General features: G+C 36.4%; 1 protein-coding gene across 1 annotated transcript in view; it reads left to right on the top strand.

The window, feature by feature from the left end:
- The window catches only part of LYST (lysosomal trafficking regulator), a 92,764-nt gene extending 79,752 nt beyond the window's left edge, over positions 1–13,012 (top strand). Inside the window, exons 45-53 of the mRNA XM_026845820.1 lie at positions 1,022–1,252; positions 1,943–2,132; positions 3,021–3,157; positions 3,889–3,987; positions 7,391–7,530; positions 7,815–7,912; positions 9,444–9,600; positions 9,810–9,881; positions 11,229–13,012. Of these exons, the coding sequence (XP_026701621.1) occupies positions 1,022–1,252; positions 1,943–2,132; positions 3,021–3,157; positions 3,889–3,987; positions 7,391–7,530; positions 7,815–7,912; positions 9,444–9,600; positions 9,810–9,881; positions 11,229–11,367 (1,263 nt within the window). The 3' untranslated portion in view covers positions 11,368–13,012. The remainder of the gene's footprint in view (positions 1–1,021; positions 1,253–1,942; positions 2,133–3,020; positions 3,158–3,888; positions 3,988–7,390; positions 7,531–7,814; positions 7,913–9,443; positions 9,601–9,809; positions 9,882–11,228) is intronic.
- The last annotated feature ends 203 nt before the right edge of the window (positions 13,013–13,215 follow it).

The following is a 13,215-nucleotide window of genomic DNA, read 5'->3' as shown; positions in this document are numbered from 1 at the left end:
TTCCACCTTAGTCAAAAAGAGCCTTTCATTTAGGTAGATTGTGTTGCAGTCTTTGATATGACTAAAACATTTCAGTTTGTCCTGAGCTCATTATTTGTGTTCTTCCCTTCATATATATCTTGTGTTTTGTTCCTCTAATAAACACTTTCCCCTCCAGTAAATTGAACTTCAAGTAAGTCCTCATTTAACATAGAGACTTCCAGAGTTTCACTGCTTAATTGTAACACAGATATCTTGGATTGTATTCTTTAGCTTCAGTCCTTACTATTACAAGGTTTGCTCAGCCAGGCAGTCCTGGTTTCAGACATGTTCAGATGTGTTTAGTGTTCATTCTATAGCTGGCAGAGCTAATAAAACAGTAGTGGCTAGTAGTGGTGGCTTTTGCCTTTCAAGTAGCCATCCGGATGCTTTCCTTTTTTTCCTTTTTTTGTGTTTAAGTATTGTTTGTGTATGTTCATTATTTTTTAAAGTGAAAAGCCTTTGTCATTGTGACTGAGGAAAAGTATGTGGTACACAGAGGCATCAAAAAGACAAGTAGAGAATTTCTGCTCTTCTGAAATCAGAGGCTCTTCCTCCCTAGCCACTCCAAACCAGAGCTTAAATACAATAATTAAAATGAGGTACAGAAAACAAACTTTCCAGTTTTTTTGTTTATCATCATCAACCCTTCTGGTTTTGCACAGATCAGTAAAAGTCTATGAAGGAAACCTCTTTGCCAGAAACCAGTCACAGAATACATGTAGGAGCAGCTCACATGACAATCTTAAAGTGGTAGTTCTCTCCAGTGAAGGGGTACTGACAAGGTTACTGTTCTTAGTGGCTCTTTAGTCAGCAAAGCCATTGTGGGATGGCTTCTGGTCCAAGTCTTAACCAAACAACTGGAGTCTGCCTCAACTTGTGTGCATGTTTTGAGAAATATTTCCCAAAGACAAACTGGACAAGCTTGTTCTTCCAACCCCCCCCTTTTTTTTTTTTTTTTTTTTTTTCCCCTTTTTTTTTTTTTTTTCTTTCCTCTCTCTAGACCTATTTTGGGATGGATGTTTCTGCTGTGGAGGATCCTGTTCAGAGAAGAGCTCTTGAAACAATGATAAAAACATACGGGCAAACACCTCGCCAGCTGTTCCACACAGCACATGTTAACAGGCCTGGATCCCGGCTTATCATGGAAGGAGAACTTCCTGCTGCCATGGGATTGCTGGTGCAGTTTGCTTTCAGAGAAACCAGAGAACATGCCAAAGAAATAATATATCCAGTATGTCATTTTGATTTGCAAAATGGTTTAATTAATATCCATACACTGAAGTTATTGTACCCATACGTTTACAGTTTCCTTCCTAAAACTGAATTTACTACCCATATTGTACTATAAGGAAAACAAACAAAATTAGTAAAGTGATAGTGAAAATTATTTTCATGCCTTTGTGATACATTTTGTGTCAAACTAAGATCTGAATTTATCTTGGTTATAGTAAATGGGTATTGGATGGCATTTCGCTTAACCGGTTTTATACTTTTAATGACGAACTCTGGAATCTGTGTGCAAACCTATAGTAGGTAAACACATACTGTGCTTTCTTCCATCCTTAACTTCTTCATTGTCTGTAGGACAGTTCAACTTTCTTCAAACACTTGGCTTTCCTAAAGTCCAGTGAGAAACTGAATCCTTGCATTTAAAGAAATCAGTACTTTAAACTACCTGAATAACAGGCTTGCTATCCCAGCCCTTAAAGAAGTGGGAGAACTCCCTTCAAGCTGATAGCTCAACTGATGATACTACAGTGCTTCATACTTGGCTTTCCAGTATTTTTAGAATTCTTCAGCAGTCCTTACCATGCAATTGCTTACAGGACTGTGATATGAATGATTCTTCCTTACTAATGAAATAATATGAAATAAACTTTTTGCCACCTTTTAATTTAAACCTTATTTGTTGTTGGTTTAGAGTCCATTACCATGGATAAAAGGCTTGAAGTGGGGAGAATATGTTGGTTCCCCAAGTGCTCCAGATCCTGTTGTCTGCTTTAGCCAACCACATGGAGAAAGGTTTGGCTCTCTCCAGGCTCTACCAACAAAAGCTATCTGCGGTTTGTCCAGCAAGTTTTGCCTTCTGATGATATATAGCAAGGAGCAAGGTATGAATTTGCTTATGCTCTAGATACACAATACCTGTAAAAATGAGCCATTAAAAAATTAATGTTACTATTATTCTCAACTTCCCAAATGTAGTCACTTCTGTCAAAGATTGATTTATAAATCCAGTAACAGCTTCCATATGTGTGGAATCTTTCCTGGAGGGTGGGTTTTACTTTGTAACTTTCAAAATTACATAGAAGAATCCTGTAATTGAGTTGATATTTTTCATTAAAGTGACTGAAGCCACGAGGATTTAGCTTTAGAACTTGCCAGCAGATTCAGTCCAAGAACTGAAGAACGGATGAAAAGAATATGTGGCAACAGACAGGAGAATTAAGGAACATGGGTTTAGAGGCAGAGAATGAAGGAAGTTATCAGTAAAAATCAGAGGTGAAGAATATTCTGCTTTCAGATAAACTCTTTTGGGGTATTCTTATTGATAAAGTACGAACATGTTCTCATACTCTTGTTTTTCTCTAATGTGTTCTAGTACAGGTTCTTTAAAAACAAATGGCTTCACACTTACTCAACAAAAATAAGTAAGATTGTCCTTGAAATTTTGAACAATCGTTTCTCTAGCTGGGAAGTATTGTCAGCCTCTGCCCCTTTTCTCCACTCCTAGTAGATGCAACATTTCTTTAAAAAGGCTTTATCCATGTTGCAAACTGTCTTTGGAGAACACTGAATTTTACATACTTTCTGAAAAGTATGTTTATAATACATTACAGGTTAAGATGTAGCCTAACAGAGTACCTTATTTTTAAACTTTGGAGGTTTTTGTAGTCTAGCTTGTAGTGAAACACGGACCTGAGATTTATACTGTTGACTGTCAAAGTGATCAACTCTTTGGTTGCATGTGTGACACAATATTATATGTCTTCCTCCAGGTGTGAGAAGCATGCACAGTACTGACATTCAGTGGTCAGCTATCCTGAGCTGGGGATATGCTGACAACATTTTACGACTGAAAAGCAAGCAAAGTGAACCTCCAGTAAATTTTATACAGAGTTCACAGTTCCATCAGGTAAAAAAATCAGTCTCTTGGTCTTCCATTCAATATTGCTAGTTTAAGTGGTGGCCTGACTTGGCAATAGGTACTCTTGCTTTTATTTTTCTTGGAGAGGAGCATCCAAACATGACTAGTTTTAATCTGATTCTCTATTGGAATGTGTCCCTTCTTGCTTTAGTGTAGCTCATTCTTGTATGTGTTCCTGTACTAGTCAAAGATCCCTTTTGAATGCATTTGATTTCTGTATCGTTTCCCTCCTATAGAGTTTTGGTGTGGATTTATAAAAGCTTAAGTTCTGGGCCAGAAAAATGAATACAGGAAAAAAATTAGAGATGCCTCACATTAGAAGTAGAACTCCACTACAGTTTAGGATTCCTCTGAAAAAATTGTCTAAAAGGTTGTTGGGTAAGGCTGAGTAATATCCATTAATGGTCCAATGGCTGGTGATTCAACTGCAAAGATTCTGGCTAATGATGTGGCTATAGATCTAGAAGTCTGCAGTAGTGCACTGCTTTTGAGCTGTGAATTCTGTGGTACAGAGAATTTCCCTCTACTTTTTTTCTGAAGTAATAACAAACATGACCTAGAGCAGGTATATTTTAACTCTTGGATTTGTTTAGGTATCTTACATGGTTTTTCTTAGGATAACCAATAAAGAATCAATTTGACCAAATGTGATGGCATAATGAAAATAGCAGAATAGTTTCTGTTCTGATTTTTTTCTGGATTTGTTTTGTCTTTCCAAGGTAACAAGTTGTGCTTGGGTGCCAGACAGTTGTCAGCTGTTCACAGGTAGTAAATCTGGTGTCATCACAGCATATATGAACAGATTCACTAGCAATATGGTAAGTTCCATTGGATAGAATTTATATTTAAAGATTTAGCTGAATTGACTATTACAGTTGTCTTGTTAGAAAAGTGAGAAAAGGGGAACATGTTATAGTCAAGACAATTGCTAAAAAGATCAAGTGCTTGTTTAGTGTTTATTTCTGAAGAATCTTCTTTGATGCTGTTAAATAGATTTATCTCAGTGTGTTTATTTGTGGGTTTTTCTTAAGCTGTTGTTCATATACTGCTAGCCCTTAGCCAGCTCTCTTCATCTGGGTGCATAACTGGTTACACATACAGCTCTGACTGTATTCAGGCTAGGGCTTAGAACTGAAGCTCTCCAGCACAATGAAGCTCCCCATGTTAAGGAGTAACTTTTTCTGTGAAGGATACAGAGCCTTTCAAAGCCTTAAGTGAAACTGTGGAATGCATTTCCCCAGAGTAAACAACATTTCAAATGCAGAGGGCACTTATACTGTAGAGAGCCAGGGTGAAATCCCAGACAGTGCGTATATTAACCACTAAGCCTCTACTTTGTCATATTTCCCAGGGGGAACCTAACTTGCATTGCTTAATTCATTAGTGGGAGATGCTGAGATACTAGTAGAAATCATCCTGATAACTATGTGGTAATAAGCATGGTATGAAAGCATAAATACAACTCGAAATTAATCTTCTGGTTCAGACTGAGTTCCTGAGCTTCTGCCTGACTTTCTCCAGCAGTAACTTTTACTTTTCATAGTTTTAATGAAGAGTTTGCAGCTTTCTTGACAGGTCGTTTTAGGTGTGTCTGCAAGATTATCCATAGCAACAACTGAACTAAACTGTTTTCTCAAATTTAGCTTGATACAGATACAGGCATTGGCAAACACATTTGTAGGATTCTACTACTTGATGCTCTTGAATTGCTACCTTAGCGTGGACTAGAGGGAACCTTGGTATACTCTGCTATGCCCACCCAGTTTCCTGTTTTCAGTAGTGGAAAACAGAAGATGCTTAGATTGGGAACAGCACAAATATACAGGGATTTCTTCCTTGGCTTTCTTCCAGTTTCTGGTGACCTACCACTCAGACTTCCTGAACTTAGCAGCACATCGAGTTTAAAAAAAATGACATAGAGCTTGAAGCCTGCAAGCTTCAGTCAGTTGGATTAAGTCAGGCACCATAACTGCTCACCAGATAGTGAACTTGTAAATAGCCTATACTAAGACTTGGATTCCAGTTAAAATGTTTTGAGGTACTAAATTAGAAATTCAATGTACTTGCCTTCTGCAGTACTAAAAAGAAATTCTAGTAGTGGAGTTGTTATTGTTCAGCTCCCTGCACTTCCTAGAAACAAGTGATTTTTGTTCAGCTGCACAGATGTTGTCTTTGAGATAATCTTTGCTGAATTTCTCAGCACTGACAGTTTTACATGCCCCAGGCAGACTGACCTTGTGCCAATTTTGTAGCTCCTGTTGTTGAGTTAGTTACCCATGTTAGGGCTGCAGGGAATGCAAATGTGCTTCCTAGCATCTGTTCTGTATCCATCTTGTCAGCTGTTCAGTGATAAAGTGAACAGTCTGTTATAATGTAGTACTTGAAACGTTAATATCTTGCCCTGTTTCACATTTATATAAATTCAATGCATAGGCATAAACCAGATATCTTGTTAATTGCGGGATTCAAAGACATGCTGTCAGAATTCAAAAATACCTCCATGTTGTACTTCAGATGTTCTGTTTTTCCTAACCTTTAAGATGGTCAAAAAACTAATGAAGTACTGCTTTGAAACTGTGATCTATCTTGACAATAAGTCATACCTCCATGAAAACCTCAGCCATTAGTTTCTGCTTATACAAATTACTCCAGCTTTCACTTGCTGACTATTAAGTGTTGTCTTGCAAACAGAGAGCACTTTAATAATCTGTTTGAATAAAGCTGGGCAGTGATCATTTAAATTCTCCACTCAAGTGCTGTAGGTGATCATTTTGGATAACCAAGAGATAGAACTGTTCTTTAAAGGTAGATACATACCTGCATGTTTTTCCACATCTAGATACTGTTGTGGTTGTTATCTAAAAGTAAGTGGGAAGTAAAAAGGGTATGGTATGTTAGCATGAGAGTAATTATTTCACAACTTATTAGACCTTAATACAGTTGGTGCTAAAATTCCAACTTGTTTCATTACAATAACCCGTTAGTACTATAGATGGAAGCTGCTAAAGGTGAATCCTGCTTTCAGTTCAAGTGTTGAAATGCAGATCAACAGCAAACACTTAAAAGACATGGAGGGAGCACAGGGTTATCAAAACCAGTTCTTCAGAAAATCAAAAGTCTTGATTTTTGCTGTTATGAAAAAACTAGTGTAATGTTTCTCTAAACTGAGCAAGGATTAAGGGATCTAATATGTCTGATACCACACTGTTCTGAGAATGACTAGATACGTTCGTAAGTGTATCTTTCTCGGATGAGATGCTCAGTAGGAAGAGCAAAATAGCAGCTCTTCCTGTTGTCAAAAAGCAGATTGGCTTTTGCAATTTTACATAGATTATATTGTCCCTTTTAATTGCATAAAGACATAAATTTTCTATAGACTACGAATTAAGCATATGTGTGTTTTGATCGTGTATGTTTCTACTTTTCAAGCTTTTTGTAGATGTGCTATATGCATCCTGTACCCCCATACAGAAATGCAGACAGTGTGCTCTGACACGTGTGAGGAAGCAAGCAGAAAATTTTTCCTTTCTTTTACAAAGATTATTCTAATCTCTGTACAGCAAGTTGTCTTAATTAAAGCATTAGTATTCTGATTAAGCAGCTCCTTCAACTTAGCCAGTTTTCAGGAAGTCTGAATCATTTCAAATGATGTAACTTGAATAAGAAGTGTTATTTGGTATTAAATTTGCTGCTTTAATTTTTATCTAGCAGTTTCTATATTTAAACTTCCTGTATATTTTTCCAACTTGGTATCACTGAAGGACTTGGCACCAACTTGGGGAATTCCCAGTAATTTACTGTATACAGTGTGGTAACTGCTGAGCTGGGTTTTCCTTCTGTAAACACAAGTGCTTCCTCTAGATGCTAAAATATTGAGTACTGTTATTCCGCTGTCATGTGGAAATAGCAGTCTTGCAGAAAACAAATCATCTGATTTCAAGGTGTGTAATTGAGACAGAAGTAGTCAGTAGTTCATTTACATTCATTGGACCACATCAAAATGCTTAGACTAAAGCACTGGAAGCAAAAAGTTGAACACTAATGATATTGTATGGCTTATTGTATTACAAAGTATTAAACATAATAGAGCATTAATAATGTCGCTAAACTGATGACATTAAAAGCAATAGGAACCGTTTTCTGAAATCCAAGAATTAAACTTGTCCCTGGGCTTAATTCTCTTTTTCATGAGAGTTCATATTTTATCTCGCTGTTTTTCAGCCTTCAGAGATAGAAATGGAGTCACAAGTCCATCTGTATGGTCATACAGCAGAAATAACAAGCTTGTTTGTGTGCAAACCATACAGTATAATGATAAGTGTCAGCAAAGATGGAACATGCATCATATGGGATTTGAACAGGTACAAGTATATACATAACTTTTTCCAGGGGCTTTCTTGTTAATACCTCTTTTCCAACTTTGGGGTATCTTTACCCTCTGAACTAAATCTGTTCCATGTATATCTTAATGTGAAGTCAAACCTTTACTGTTCTTCTCATGAAGGGTGCTGAAATTCTGGAATGAATATGAAAAATACTATTATTGTGCAAAATGCTGATTGAAATTCATCTAACTCTTAGATATTTTCTTCAAGTAATCTTTTCTGTGTTTGAACTTTAGGCTTGTTCTCTTTATTTTTTTCAGGCTGTGCTATGTCCAGAGTCTGTCTGGACACAAGAGTCCTGTGACTGCAGTTTCAGCTAGTGAAACAACTGGTGATATTGCAACAGTGTGTGATTCAGGTATATTTGGTGGTTGAGAAAGCTGTTTTGACTTGCAGATCAAACAAATCATGAGACTTGCTATTAAATTAGTTATTGAGTGTGTGCTAATCATCTGAGGATGCATTTAGTCAAAAAGGAGTGCTCTTTTTTGTTACATAGTAACAAACTTCTCTAGAAATAATTAGACAGGTATTGAGTAAATGTAGAGATATAAAAGCTTGATCTCTCTATGAAATGACTTGAAATTTCAACAGATTCCTGGGAGACCTAAATTCTGTGACGTTGACAGTTCTTCAAGGAGTACAGTGTATTGCAGAGCAACAGAATTTGTTATTCACTCTATCACTTTAAATACTTACATATCCCCAGTGTAGATCCTTCCCCATCTTATTTTAAAGATGGTTTTTGTACTGTCTTGTTTTCCACATAGTACTGTTTCTGGATGAGAGCATTAAGACCTATTTGAGCAGTGGGGTTTTGAGTATTTCATAAATTGGGATGCTAATTGACTTGAAGATTGACTGTGTGCTACAAGACTGTATCAGTAAAGCAGGGCCAAGTCAGAGTCCTCACACAGTTCTGCTGCCTATAAAGGATACTTGTGTGTATTGCGTTAACTTGAGAGAGGAGCGGGGGGAATACACTTCATCCAAATGACAGAATATTTTTCTATTGATCCAAGGAGGTACAGAATAAAGAAGGAAAAGAGCTTAACTTTGTTTATCCATATTGTTAGAAGAGTTATTGACCCAATTCTCACATTGTTTGGGCCAATTTTCTTTCTCTTGCCTTGAGTAAGATAGGTCTTACATACTGAAGTATCTTTTAGCCACCTTTTCTTACTGTAGCCATACATAGACTGAACTGAAACTAATACTGTTCCCAATCAAGGGAGGGGGTTGAGAACCAAAATAGCACAGTCTATAGTAATAAAAGACAAAAGGATATTATTCTAGCAGTTTCAGAAACTTAATATTTAGGTTTTAAACTGATGTGGAGACTTTCAGCTCCCTTTCTGTAGCTCACAAACCAATTTTGGTTTTTTTTTCCTGGAAGATTGTATTCTTTTCTAATTGGTAAGGAACATGAGTTTCAAACCCTTTCAGGACAAAGCAGTAGCTGGGTTATTAATTCTTTGGTAAAATCAAATAATCCCAGTTAACCAGATAAAATAACTGTGCTTGCTACTTTAACGTATTTTGCTTGAAATGCAAGCCAGGGTACAAGAACTAGCTGTTCAAAGTAGAAAGTATGAATTCCTTCTTAGTGCTTCCCTGTTAGTACATGAAAACTGGTTATTAAAAGTAAATTCATATAATATTTTGTAAGTACAGTGTTCCATAAATATGAAGTAATTCCTAAATCACTGCAGTGGTTTGGCGGTTTGCACACTCTCTGTAATTGTTTACTGCAGCACATAGCACCCAGTCGTTTAAACCTTCTGATCTTTCAAGAAGTTGAATTCTTTAACACTTAAAGATTCTGTTTCATAGACCTAGCTGTGATCTAGATTTATTTTTTAATACTCCCATGCTATGTTCTGTTGCAGTTGGAGGTGGTAGTGATTTGAGGCTTTGGACAGTTAACGGTGATCTCGTGGGACATGTGCACTGCAGGGAAAGTATTTGCTCTGTTGCTTTCTCTAACCAGCCTGAAGGAGTGTCTGTCAACGTGATTGCAGGGGGGCTTGAAAATGGAGTTGTACGGTAAGCATTTGAAACTTTTATTTATGAAAAAGCTTTATAACTTAGATTCATAGTTTGAGAGCCTGTAGCCAAACATCATACTGATATTTGGCGTTAAAGAAGGTGAACAAGCTGTTGTTCAGCTTCCAAACTTAGTAGTTGCTAAATACATTATGTTTATCACTGAATATTTGTAAAATTAAATGTGAAGAAAGATTTCTTTCTTTCAGACTGTGGAGTACGTGGGACTTGAAGCCTGTACGAGAAATAACATTTTCAAAGTCAGCCAAACCTATTATAAGGTAAAAAGATCTTAAGTGTACAATAAATGGATTTTTCTCTTTTGGAAAAAAACAAAACCAAAACCACAACAAAATAGTCTTGAGTGTTGAATGTGGATTTGACATGAGAACAGCAGGCAAACACCCATGTCTAAAAACAGCAGTGCAATGCTACTAATTATTCATGAAAACAAAATGAGCACAACTGTACTGTATCTGTAATGACAGTAATAACTAGGTTTTGCTGCTGGCAGATAGAAATTAGCAGGATTCCCTTGAGAATGGAACAATAGCTACTCTTCTTATTCTAAGTTTAATATTTTTCCCCAGAATCTGTATAAAAATCAGGAGATAATCTTAACGCTGTCAAGCTCAAATAGACAGAGGTTTTTTTTCTCTCTCAGAAGTAAATGAAAACACTGCATTTTCCCTGACCACTTTTTTCTGACAGTGGAGAAAGGAGTAAAGGAGACTCCAAGGAACCTGGAAGCTGCTATTTTGGAGTGCTTGTGTAATTTTGAGTCCCCCTGATGATTTATATAATCAGGATTATTCTCATGCCAAAATGTTTTGAGAACACAGTCAAAGGATATCCCCAGTGGTACAGTAGTCTGCATAGAGGTCTTGGAGTTATAACAAAATTTTATCTTTATGTTAGCATAGTAACAAATGATCCTGAAAAATTTTGTTTTGACCATTGCTGAGATATCATTTCAAACCCAAACCACTAATTATCATTTTTTAAAAGGAAAAACGTGGCCCGATCGCAGTTATTGTCTTTGCTACCTTCTTTAAGAAGCATATTTCACAAAGCTTGTTGATAATGATTTAGTAGCTACTGAATAATTTAAAGTTTTCAGCTTAAATGAGACAGAAAATGGATGCTGACCTTCATGCTCTCTGACATTACCTGTGGCCTGACTGAAGAGCTTTACTGCTGTTATAGCTCAAGAAATGCCTGGCTGAACTGAAGCCCTATGCTGTGCCATGAGATCGATGTGTTTAGTTTGTGCCTTTGACAGCAAGCAAGTTCAGTGGGCACTGTTGCTTCCTTTCAGAAGTAGAAGGGGCAGCCCAGGAGGAGAGTAGTATGCTGCTACTGATCCTGCCCTTTTCTTTGATGCTGCAAAGAAATGAGTGCTAAACTGCTTGGCATCTTGAAGTGCTGGACAAAGCTGTAGTTCAAGCCTGTTTAGTTACAGAAATGAATAAGCAAGTATATGCAAGTGTATTACTATGTTTATGTACTCACTGGGTCTCCCCTGAGACTTAATCTTGGTTGGTTGTACTCTTATGGGTTTTTTAATGTTTTCTAGCCTTTTAAATAGTCATTCCAATATAAAAATAGATTATCTTCTTGTTTTTCAGCCTTACATTTTCCTGTGATGGTCATCACTTGTTCACAGCAAATAGTGATGGAAATGTTATAGCTTGGTGTCGCAAGGACCAGCAGCGCTTGAAGTTACCCATGTTCTATTCATTCCTTAGCAGCTATGCGGCTGGATGATGACTATTTTTGCTGCTAACTCATGTCTCTGATGCACTTTAAATCCAAAACAGATTATAGAATCTTACTTAACTGGATTTTGAAGTTGTTTGAATGTCTCTAGAATGAACAGATTTTTTTTTAGGAAAAAAAGAGCAGTCTGAGGTAGTTGTAAAATTGTGTATGTGCATGCACAAACTTGAAGCATATCCAGGTCACCAGGAAGCTCTGGTCATATACTCCAATACCAGCAAAGTGATTAATAAATGCTCTAACATACAAGTCAAAATGCTGCAATATAAAACATAATAGTATTTTTTTAAATCACTTCTTGGACAGAAGTGTTTAAAAAAATTGATTGAAAATGCTTATTCCCCCTCTTATGTTGTACAATATCAGCAGAATAAAGTTTTGTAAATATCTATTAAAATCTCAACATATGTATATCTGATTAGTTGAGTGTAGTGTAGTTAGCTCTGGGATAAGCAACCCAAAACTTTAAAATGCAAGACCACTTAAAATTGCTTTTTTGAGAAGCAAAGAACTTAGTAGGTGCTTTTTGCACCATCTTATGGTATTGTAATGATAAAAATTGAATTTCTGTTATCTCTAATTTGTAATTTTTGCCATTTTCTCTGTTAGTATAATAGTCTTTACAACAGGCAAAAATAATCTATTTGTTTTAGTGGTGGGTAGACACCTCATGTCATCATGAAGCAATAGTTGATCATGGTTTGGTTTTGTGTTTTAATGTAGTGTTAACTCCCAAACTTCATAACACCTAGCTATTGCAATTCTGTGGCATATATTAGATACACACACAGTTTATCTTCCAGAGCTCTGAAAAAAGGTGTTAAAGAAGGCACAGATGTGCTCCTGTTTTAGTGTCACTGAGGTTCAATAAACTGTAAAATGTTTGAATTTAACTGCTTGAATAACCAATGTTCATAGGCATCAGGTGATTTTGAAGAGTTTACACAGATAAACTGAGCAAATATGTTATTTATTCCTAGGTGCTATCTTTTGAGGGGAAAAAAATAAGCCTCCATCGTGAAAGGCTTAAATTTTGAATTCTTAAGCCAGATCAAAAATTAACATTTCAGTTGATAGATTTGAAGACCTCTAAACCTGGCACCATGAATGAGTGCCTGCTGTAGTCATGCGAATGGTAAAACAAGAATGCTACGCAAGTCTGATGGAGTTACTTTGTTTTAAATTGCTTTGCTTTTTCACCATTGACATGCTCTCCTATTGCCGTACAGATGAACTGCTGTATCTTCTCATGTTTAAGGTTCATCTGCCTTCAAAACACTGTATATGAAATTGTCAAGTTATGATGAAGATGACATATACAGACAGATCTTTACACTTCTGAAAATTCTAAAGTCTTCAGAAACTCTTGCAACTTCCTGATTTGAAGAACTTTTCAAACTAGAAAACTTAATAATAATATTGTCATAGTCCACGACACAAAGTCTGATCTTTGGGTCTGTTAAGCAACTGGCTACATACTGTATGAATTGAGTTTTGAACTGCATATATTGTAGCAGTGTTGTATGGGATGGCTTTAGTCATGTTTTTCACTGTCTAAATGTTAATGTAAGGTCCGGACTGAAAAGCTTCCTGGCTCATGTTGAAGTGATGTGCTTTATTTAAGAGGAAAAAAAAGAAAATACTGTGGTTTTGGGGTGCCTTTGTGCCTCCTTATTTGGGGTGTTGCTCACAAAGGCTTATTTTTATAAAGTAGAATTCCACTTGTTACAAATCAATATGCAAAATTGCTGGCCTTGTAAAGAGTGCAATATTATATATTTTTATGTAAAACTAAATGATTTTTTTGAAGCAAGGACTATTTATTCCGCTTAACAT

This window comes from Athene cunicularia (assembly GCF_003259725.1).
Source record: "Athene cunicularia isolate RWA chromosome 3 unlocalized genomic scaffold, athCun1 chr3_part1, whole genome shotgun sequence".
NCBI lineage: Eukaryota > Metazoa > Chordata > Aves > Strigiformes > Strigidae > Athene > Athene cunicularia.
Note: the sequence above shows the minus strand (reverse complement) of the source record. Positions and strands in the feature narration are given on the sequence as shown.